The sequence below is a fragment of the Branchiostoma belcheri genome, unplaced genomic scaffold, assembly GCF_001625305.1.
Source record: "Branchiostoma belcheri isolate BF01 breed outbred unplaced genomic scaffold, Haploidv18h27 scaffold24, whole genome shotgun sequence".
Taxonomy (NCBI): Eukaryota; Metazoa; Chordata; class Leptocardii; order Amphioxiformes; family Branchiostomatidae; genus Branchiostoma; species Branchiostoma belcheri.
Window position 1 is genome coordinate 3,434,951 of NW_017803843.1, and position 10,766 is coordinate 3,445,716.

Below are 10,766 nucleotides of genomic sequence, written 5' to 3' on the forward strand. Positions count from 1 at the left end.
GATAATGTACAAACAGGCGACAAAAGATTTACATGATGACGCCGATTAACCCCCAGCACGACAGAGAAAACACGGGGAGACGGTCGGGCCGTTGTCGGCTGTGTCCGTCGCGACAGGTCCGTCCTGGTGTCCGCCGACTGAGCGGCCGTTAGTACCTGGGGAGAACCGCGGGGAGGGTCACCCCGGCACTGACCCGTGACGGAAGGGAAAGTCGTTCCACCGAACCGGGGATTTTACAACATCGATTCTTTAGTAAAGTAGTACATGTAATCCATAGCATTACAATTTACAAATCTGTACTCCAAAGACGAACCAAGACCTCTTACAAATATTCCCCCTATATTGGCCAGTTTCTACAATTTTGCTAGTCCGCAAAGAGGTATTATTTCAGCCCCTGAGGAGTCTGGGTGAGACTAGAACCCGACATGTCCCTGGAAAGTGACATAATCTGTCTTGTAAGAAAACGTGCGGGGGGTTCAGAGCAAGTTGTTGAGGTAGAAAACTCTCAGTGCTCGGGTCGGAGCAGTTTCTGTCTAGTTTAATCATAGAAGTGGTGAGTCTGTCCAGTTATCTAACCCGGTATCTTCACAAGACTTTGCTTTCACAGTTTCCAGGGCGCGCGTACTAGAAGCCTTACCAGGCTCATACGGGATGGGCCTTTTTATTATAATGATTTTTTTTCTCCTGGTTATGTATACGTTCGCATGTACACGGCTTCCTATAAGCCACCTCATGAGTTTAAATGCACTACTATAGACGCCGCATACAAGAAAACAGGGTACTATCAGAACTGGTTTATAGCCAGGAAAAAAGCACAATAACACACAAGTCCCAAATATTCGACCACAAGAGCCTACTAAGAGGCTGGCTATCATGTGCAAACGGGAGAAATGGCTGGGCGGGGACCCGTGTTTGTGTCGGTTTTATCGTGGAGACGATAATTGGTTGACAATCCACAAGAGGTGGCGAATAAACAATTAGCAGGTCGTTACGACCAGTGGGGCTGGGCGGGACGCTGGCCGCAGGTCCTGCGGGGCACCCCGGCAGTGCTCCATGGTAAATATTTTGAAAGCGATCAGTCTGCGGCGCATCTGAGCGACGGCTAATTTCACGCGGATAATTAATAGTTTTCTCTGGGCCTGCCACGTCGCATTTTGGTCCGGCTTAGCGCGCGTCGCCAGGATGGCGGCCCGCAGTTCTTGTAAACTCCGTCCCGACCGGTCGCACCGACGCCCAGTCTGTCTGAGAGCCTTCCAACACAAATCATTCGCTGCCAGTACAGATTTCTCTTGCAAGCGAAACGTGCTCGCAAACTACGAAGTAACCCGACGTTCCCAAAGAGGTACACGGGATGATGCCTGCTAGTGCCGTAGTACCTTGCAGGTGCGCCCTCTTCACCTCTAGCATGAACTGCAGGCACAGGGCACGCGATCCCTGGTCTCACCCTAAATCCCTAAAGGCACTTGTGAATCAAATCAACGTGCCAAGTTCTTTAATACGCCGTTTATGGTTTGCAAAACAATGGATTCTTTTAAATATAACAGTCTTCTTTTGGGGTGCCCGTATGTAGGGGCTTAAGATAGGCTTCCTTTACATGTTGTACTTTAAAGGTCGCTTCAGTCATGAAGACGGGCAGTGGGTCGGGTGCGGATTTGCTGGTGTGCAAAAGTGGCGACCGTTAAGTTAGGTCAGATCGACACTGCTGAAATCTCGGGCTTCATTCGTTGCCCGCGTAAATCGTGGACTTTTTTTCTTCCTCTCTTCCAACATGAACGCACGGTACTGGGGTCGCCCCGGCCCCGCACCGAGGCGGGTTGTTGTCCGTCTTCCCGCAGAAACAATTGCGGATCGGTAGACCTGGCGCCTGGGTAATTCTAGGAAAACATACATGTGTTGCTATCAGACACAACTTATCCAGTGACAGCAGCAATTGTGGCTCATTGTGAGCCCGGGTGATCCAAGAAGGTTGGAACTTGGTTGGACGGCGTCTCCTCCGAGCTTCAGGTGTCGCGCAGACGGAGACAGTCGCGTCACGCCGACGCACGCACGGCGACAGGGGGGAGGGACGCGCGACGTCGCCACGTCACGGGGCGTGGGACGGTTCTGAATGGCTCAGTCCTGGTTACGCCGGGTAGTAATTGATGGGTGCCGGGGTGCGTGCTTTCCACCAAGGGAGATCAGAAGAGCGATAAAGCCCGGCGGGCCGGCAGCTCAGCGCCACGGCTCACATCATGACGCCGTTCTAGGGGGTGACAAGCCTTAATCAGCTGCGCAGCCAATCGGTCGGGGCTCCTGAGAGATAAAATTCCCAGACTTGAGCGGTCATGCGTTGTCCCCGCGCCACGGCGGCGCTGCTTCAATAAACTTCTTCATTTCAATGCGCATGTAAAGCACTATTTAAACTGTTGGCAGCCGCTCGCCCGCAGGACTAGCGCTCGGACTTCCTGCACGGTTAGGACGTGACTGCCAGGCTCGCGCTCCCACACCAACCACACCGCGCGTACACACGGACTAACCGCAGAGCTCACTACAGAAGCACACGGCTAATTCTGCAGGCACTTCACGGGCGCTATAGCAGGACAGATCAAGGAAAAGGGTAAGGCAATGCCTTTTTTTCATTCTTCTGTATATACGTTCTTTGAATTCAAACATGTTCTAGGGTGGTTGTGGGGAATGGAAGCGTTAAGGCGGAGGGGCACATAGTTTTCGGGGTGACCGAACTTACACTATTCGGGACATTCCGGTGACATTGCATTGTCAGTGACGTGCCTCCTCTGTGGTCTTGGAACAATCGAAAGAAAGGTTACAATTGTCGGTTGTTGACTCAAGGTAGGTTATATTTTCGTACATATGTTTTTCATCTCTTTTACTAGTTTAATACTTTCTTATTTTACTTTTCCTCGAGTTATGTGTCTCTCTGAAATCACAGTTCTTCAAGTTTGTTTGTTTGTTTGTGTGTGTGTGTGTGTGTGTGTGTGTGTGTGTGTGTGTGTGTGTGTGTGTGTGTGTGTGTGTGTGTGTGTGTGTGTGTGTGTGTGTGTGTGTGTGTGTGTGTGTCCGTTTATGAAGAGCATATGGTGGGTTTGGCGTCCACAAAGCTGTCGGCGCGGTAAGTTAGGTCAGCCAGCAATGTAGCTGTGACGAAAGAAGACGACGTTGTTGAACGTTTGGCTGCTGTCGTTGCAAATGATGATTTGTGAACTTCTTCAAAACAATTATTTCTAAGGTGTGGCGTTACGTAGGTCATGGGACTATGATCCGAAGTTTCTAGGCAACAGGGACGAACTCCCTGGCATCTCCGGCCCATCACTGCCGCTTAGGCACAGCACCGACACAATAATACCCTTTCAAATTGACGGTTCGAGAGGGATAAGCGGGCGCCGGCACCACGGAGCCTGTCGATAGAGCTTTCGGGGTCAGCGTGCGACCAAAAGGCCGGGTGGGGGAATCAATGGTTGTGATAGGCTCCAATTCAAGGACGATTGTTCGTGATTGTTCTCGCCGTTGTGGCTGCTTGGCTTTCAGTGAGCCTTGTTTGCACATGTCACGTAACCTGTTTATTTTGTCTACACAAGTCCCCCGTTGAGAGAGAGGGAGAGAGAGAAAGAGAGAGGGAGGGATAGAGACAGGCGTAAACGGGAAGTCAAGTTTGTTGGAGGGAAGGGAGGCGTATAGTACGGAGCTTGAATCGATCTCTCTCCCGCCCGGTGCTCAGTCTGCCGCTTGTGTAAACTGTGGATAGGGTGGTGAGAGGTCCTCGGGTCACATCTTCTCTAATGGAGTTCTTCTCGCGATGTCGTTTGAGGCATGGCGCGGCTCGCGATGCCAGCCAAGGACCCTGAGGTCCTGGCACGCCTGCCTGATGAGTGAGTAAAGTGACTTTTCTCGAGTTTCAATGCGTTCACCAAGTCGAGGCGGGCTCCTCGGCACGGGAAGACGCCTATTCCGTCTGCGCCCAAAGTCGATCTCCGGGTGAAAGGGAGTTATATCTTGCCATAAAATCATCAATCCGCTTTGGACGTACATGAAACTGAGCACGCCGTTTTGCGTTACCTAGTAAGGTTTGTTATAGATTTGGCACTTCCTCTCTAGAGCTTCGTACATTTTGTGTCTACTCTGTCTTACTTAGTTCAATTCCCTGTTCTATGCCACAAGCGTAGTCTAAATTAGAAATAGTAGAATGGGGAGGGTAATTTGTAAGGCGGACCAGGGAATTCGTAGGGCACATTAGCCAAATCTTTTTTTTTTCAACAACAACAACAAAAAAAAAACAACCGGAGATGGTCTTGGTTGAACTGGGCGCGTTTTTGGCTGCAGCACACGTTGGTCCCTGTTGTATGATATATGTGTATTGTGAATGAAAACTGGCAGGTGGTATGAGTAACATGTATGTGTATGTTGTGAATATGAGCTGGCAGGAGGTATGAGTAACATATCACCCCGGCATATCTGGCGGTGTGTCGGCATGTCAGCCCCTGACCCGTGGGGATGACGGGGACACATTAAGATAGCGGGGATGCTGGAGCGGGGAGGGGTCGCGTCCCGAGGTCACGGCTCTGACTTCCGTGTGTTCCTTATTTCCTGTCCCTGCAGGATGGCGGCACGGCAGGTGGGGGAGGCGGTCTGCGTGGCGGCCCTGCTGCTGATGGTAGGGGGAGTCCACCTGGCGGCGGCGGACGGAAGCAGGTGGCGGGACGACGAGGGGACTCCTCCCGAGGAGGGGGAGGACTTGGAGCTGCTGGCGTTCCGCGGGCTCCGGTCGGGGGAGGACGGGGCCGTTCCCGACAGCGGGTTTCTGCCGACCCTGCCGGTGTTCAGTGGATTTACCGCTGCGGACTCCCGGGAACCTAGTATTTCTACTTCTTATTTCGACGACTCGTCTGAGGAAGGGTCTTCAGACGAGGACGAAGAGGACGGGGAGGAGTTCGACACGCTTTCTGTGATTCGCGGCGTGCAGAAGCACGCGGAACTCCAACACGACGACGACGATTTCGTCGATGATGACGACGACCGCAAGTCGCGACGGAAAGGCCGTCGGCGGTCTCGGACGCGGAAAGCAGGCGGCAGGAAGCCCCGGCACAGCGCGTCCTACATCCCGGACCCCGACAAGGACATGCCGAACGAGAGCGACCAGCAGATCGACGAGCGGGAGATTCTGAAGTCCTCCCGCCGCGCTCTGGTCGTCACAGAACGGAAGTACCTGAAGCAGGACTGGTGCAAGACGCAGCCGCTCCGCCAAACGGTCCGCGCCAAGGGATGTCTCTCCAGGACCATTATCAACCACTTCTGCTACGGACAGTGCAACTCCTTCTACATCCCCAAACACGTGCGCAAGGACGCGGAGTCTTTCCAGTCCTGCGCCTTCTGCAAACCCCACAGGTACAGCATGATCACCGTGACGTTACGCTGCCCCAACCTCACCCCAAACTTCAAACGGAAAAGAATACAGAGAGTCAAGAAGTGCAAGTGCATGTCCGTCATATTGGAATAACTTGTAAAAAAGGTGTTTCAACAGACTTGTCGCAGCTGTGGCAAAAGTAAGTTAACACTCGGGTCCAAATCCCATGTTGGGAAAAAACCTCAGAAACGAAACTAGCATATTTATTCGTCATATTAAATGTCAGTGTGACGTGAGAGTACAACACGTTGTCTGGGCAAGTGCTTTGGATATACAACCACAGAGCGTTCCACCTGGACATCCCAGTCAGGACAACAGGACCTTATCTCATTTCAACCACCTGCGTGCGTTCGCCCCAGGGCCAAGGGCGCCCTCGTATCGCCCCGCCCCTCCCCCGGAGGGCGAGCGGACAGTATGGGCGGTACGTCCACGCGGTAAGACTGCATATATAATAATGGCTTGTACAGATATATAAAACTAAATAGACCCTCCTTCTCACCGCAAAATGACTTGATGTAAATATTGATGTACGTGTGACTCAGTTATACCTATTTCTAGTAGAGGAGAGTTTGCAAGAAGAAACCTCACACGGAATCAGCCTGTAGTTACAGACAAACCGTGAGATTTATTATGTGTGACGTTAATAATGCGACATCGCGGGACCTTCCAACGGCGGGCCAATTCTCTCAGTGATTTACCGTGAGTTTCTACAAGCACGACCGCCGCCAGGGCCGGCACGGAACACTAACTATATTACTAATACTTGTGTGCAAGGACTTTGGTTCATTCCAAAACACGCAAAAACAAAGGGTTTAGACCGCCATTGTCGTTTTCGGACATTCGGTACGTACAATTTTAGTATTTAGAAGACCAGGACTTTTCTGTACTTATTTGACGGTTGAAAAACAATAATTTCCGGCGACAACTATTTTTAAGTATACAATTATTGTACAAGTTTGTATATAAAGAATAGGAACTATTTAAATAAATTGAGTTCTGGTGATAACTTAACACGCTTCTCAGTGACTGCCTTTCCTTTATTAAGCATCTCCTATTGCACAGTAGCCGCTGTAGTTCCCACATGCACCTATCAGTGCTGACCTAAAGGAGCAACAATCTGTCTGGGGTGGGGTGGGGTGTGTGTGGCATCAATTGGTATTGATTCAACTCACTACATCAAAAGTAAGACCAGAAACTTGACTTGTAAAATGACTGCCCTGAAATTGCATTGAATGCCTTAAGTCAAGGCATGTTGTAAATGTACATTTCAATGCTTCACATCAATTTTCAAAAACCTAGATTTTCCAGGATAGGGTAACCTATCCCCCCAAAGGATTGTTAAAAGTAATTGTTATTGACAGGTTAAAGACATACTCGGCATAGTCTATTTGCCCGATTTTCCAACACGCCATTGGAGTCTGGTAGAGACTACATTTCTGGTCCTGCAGGCCACCCTGAAATGAATAGCTCTCCTTTTAAAAGTCCATTTGTTCACTCCTGTAAATATACTGAGCAAAAAAATGGGCAGAAGTTCAAGAAGCTCAAGTTGCTGGCACAATGGCAGGGAGCCAGCAGACTTCTGTGAACATGATTGAACTGGTGGTACATTACATGTAATATGCATCATTTAACACTGTGAAATTTGCCTTCCAACATTTGAGATAATAATAATAGCCTCTACCTGGCTGCTTTTAAATAAAGTAGAAATTGTTCAAATAGACAGAATATTATACCACAGGAGTACAATTTGGTTGCAAAATTCCCAGATAACTCCCCTGGCACACAATTCCACCAGTAAACCAATATTGATGGGTGTGCTTGGTGGTGGTGGTGTGTGTGTGTGTGTTTATGCCGCCTACATTACGTTAAATTCCATAAGGCAATTGATCAAAATTTGGTCACATGGCTATAAGTTTTCAGGATGAAATAGGGGTTCCATGTAAATGGCTAGAGAAGAATATGTACATGTAAGTGGCTATATTAAAGCCTGCTAAGGAAGCTACTATTTTACCATAGCCTCCAGGATCAGGGAAAAGAAGCATGGTGCTAATCTCATCCTGAGGGTAGCTTGTTTATCCACAACTATCTCCCTTTATCTGGTCGTGTGAGATAACAAGACTGTGGGGACCAGATTACAAGTGACAGTGGGTATGCCAAGGCTGTGATACGGATTCCCAACAAACATAGTCTTCTCAATCGCTTGCGGCACACAAGTCATTAGCAACAGGCAGGGTCCTGGTGGAGACATGCTGTACCTTTCCCAAAGGTGGATGGAAAAATTCCAGCTCTTCCTCCAGGCAAGTTGCTGATCATTAGGAAGGTGTTCTCCTCTACAGATTTGGAACAAATTGTCAGAAATTCACACTGTTTTTTTCCCCTTCAGACTGCATCAAATCATTTCGTTGGTTCTTAGATAAGATGAAGCAAAAGTATTTTTTGATGACGAAAACAGAGGAAAACTTTTGTACGACCACATTTACACTAAGACTGTGTCATGTGTGTAGTCCCCCCCCTGTACTCCATAAACAGAAAAGGTAAATGTGTGTCTTCCAGTTTAACAATGTACGTTTAAATCTGAGAACTGACAAATCAACTTGGTGTCCCTAGACTGCAGTCAGGAACTACATACTCTGTAGCCTCTACCAGGCCTCTCTAAGGGGGTCATAGGTAGTAGAATTCCCTAAAAATAGGATGAATGTAGTAATTGGCCAGGAGAGTGAACCCTTTGAAAACTCCCCTGGCAAATGATTCACCCTATTTGGCTAAATTTCCAAAGTTTTCAGCCGGCACTGTTAGTCTGGTGGAGACGACATGTTCTCAGGTTCATCTCCAGTTGCTGCCTGTGATTACATCCAGCTGTAAGGAGACCAGTCTTTAAACTTCAAGGATTTAGGGGATTGATGCCTTCAAGAAACAAACTTCCTTCCCACTGAAGACGTAAATCCTTCCAGAAACAACTGGGCGACTCTGGAGTCTTGGCAGGAAGTTTTGGCACCTTTATATCGTGTGTGTTGTAGCTAATCTTGCACCTAAGACCCTCCCAATTCCTTCTGGCTGAGTAAGAATGCCGAACTCAGCAGTGTCGAATAACAGGCACCTCCCCGATGCTACCCTGTTTGCAAAACAGTATCTTCAGCCAGTTTTCAGACTCCTCCCTGCTGCCTAACAGAGAATTGGTCAACAGACAGCTACTCCAAGTGCCCATGGAATCAGACCAAGCCACACCACATCATTTCCTGGCTACAACATTCCTTCCCATCTACTGTTTCTTCTTTTTCTTTGAATCTAGCAACCAAGAAGATAAACTGGTGCAACCTAAGCAGACTTCACCCATCTACCAGTATGACCTAGCGGCAGCCAGTGCCTAACAGGGTTGTTGCTATTCCTATTGGGTTGTCAACAATGCATTTAATCTGTTGTAATTGGTCCCATGGGCCCTGTGGCATCAGCTCAGACCAGCCCTGGCACTGATACCTGTGTCTCCTCACCCCATTATCAGCTGCCACCCTCCAGCCAAACTAATTTAACTTGTTGGTTATCGGAATTAAAAAGATGGAGTCCTCAGCTGTTAACAGCAGTTGGGGCAAACATTAGGACGTGTTGCGACACCCTCATGTTCCAACAACTGAACCTCCATGTATGTTGCAACACCCCCTAACCCTCAGAATGTGGGGACATCAGAATGTAGGGATGTCCCCCTAATATCACCTTGCCAGAGAAACAAGGGGATAACTAGGTGTGGCCTCCCAGCAGCTGATGCTATCTCCCCTCACTTTCTAGTGTCACTCTCCCCTATGTAACTTGGGCTGGCAGGGCGGGAGCCTTATCACACAGAGGGCCTCATCATCAACCTGCTGGATTAGTGCCTGCACTTCTTCAGCCTTACTGTCCTGTCTCTGACCAAAACAACCCAACAGGGCAGGCACCAGGGCAACAGGTACATACTGGAAATCTTAAAATATTCAGACTGGATTTATTTTTGCATTGACCTACCAAAAGCAAATACATTACACCCCAAATGTACGTTCCCAATGTTTCACTGCTACATGTACATCAAAATACTTGAAACACAGCAATAACCTTCATTTTCCCTTCTACCTTAATCACCTGTAAAAATGAATAATATTTACAGTAGCTACAGGTTGAGAGCAGATGTATGGCATGCTCTGACATGCTTAGGCCGACTTTAGACTGACGACGGTATACGATCGCACGACAATCGTTGTGTGCGACGGCTGACTTTAGACACATGACCAGGAAGTGTGGCGGACACACGCAGCGCAGGATGGCACGCCGCGCGCCAATTCAAAATGGCGAGAGAACCCCTTTTTTTCGGCATGCTGCAGAAGATTGTTTTTATTCTGCTTTTAACTCATTGTTCTGTGGATGAGACTCCTAGTTTGTGTCCAGCAAAGAAGGGGTATGAGGCACATGTACCGACCGGGGCAATACTCCGGGTTTGAACCCGGCGTTCGGTGCTGCCGTCGGCCTGGCTATATTGGCCGGGAAATGTGGATCGGCGGATCGGTTCGTGCCGGAGAAGTAGCGATTGGTGGCTGGGGATTGTACTAGACACGTATGACGATATAAAGTCTTTGGTTTGACGGCATTCAATGATACTGGCGATGTGCTTGGACATGAAATAACGCTTGCAGGATTATTTGCATAAGGCCAATGACCTCCCACTTCCTTCGCCGGCGACGGTTCACTTTAGACGGTGGAAAATCCTCCTCGGACCCCCCGCTGAAGGATCGCACGATAGGGTCCGAGGTGGTAGTGACGACGATTCGAGGATTACCGTCGTGCGACTATTTTGATTGTCTTTAGACGGTTGTAAAATACCGTCGCCGGCAACATCTTGACGATAAACATTCGTACGACTATTTAACCGTTGTCAGTCTAAAGTGCCCCTAAGTCACTACTTTTTGATTGGCAGCTTGAATGTTTCTGTTAATGGTGCTACATTTTCCTCTGTACTTCACACCATTACTAAAGCCATTAAAACATGAAAAAAAATGCCGGAAAAAATGATTAACAAACCTGAACATAAGCATTATCAAGCTAATCCTTTAATCTGCCAGTAATGCTGTATCTGGCCATATCAGCAGAACATAATCCTAGCCGATTGAAGACTACTACAGAATGCAATCTCTGAGCACAAGTGTGGCTTCTAGACCAGCTGACTATAAATTTTGACAAAAAACCCTAGGAAAGTCATCTGTTTAGATGCAATCAGTGGAATGACTGGAACAAGAATAGGATGGATTCCAGGCTACTGCCAACCCTGCACTGGACTTGGTTGGGAGTGGTCAGGAGCAGAGTCATGGGAAGGTCCTGGATGTGTGGCAGGCTTCATGAGAGACAGTAG

The 10,766-nt window shown here is 48.7% G+C and overlaps 1 protein-coding gene across 3 annotated transcripts; it reads left to right on the forward strand.

The window, feature by feature from the left end:
* The first annotated feature begins 1,947 nt into the window (after positions 1–1,947).
* Positions 1,948–9,639, forward strand: LOC109471192. 3 transcript variants are annotated; one of them, XM_019770478.1, is made up of 2 exons: positions 1,948–2,596; positions 4,594–9,639. In XM_019770478.1, the coding sequence occupies exon 2, from the start codon at positions 4,595–4,597 to the stop codon at positions 5,489–5,491; it is 897 nt and encodes a 298-aa protein (XP_019626037.1). In that variant the 5' UTR covers positions 1,948–2,596; position 4,594; the 3' UTR covers positions 5,492–9,639. The 3 variants fall into 3 exon arrangements, with proteins under 3 accessions (XP_019626037.1, XP_019626039.1, XP_019626038.1); XM_019770480.1 differs by lacking the exon at positions 1,948–2,596 and adding an exon at positions 3,075–3,439; XM_019770479.1 differs by lacking the exon at positions 1,948–2,596 and adding an exon at positions 3,563–4,056.
* The last annotated feature ends 1,127 nt before the right edge of the window (positions 9,640–10,766 follow it).

Bases quoted from the DNA above. Each gene is read 5' to 3' on its own strand.
- LOC109471192 (XM_019770478.1), top strand. From the start codon at position 4,595: ATGGCGGCACGGCAGGTGGGGGAGGCGGTCTGCGTGGCGGCCCTGCTG.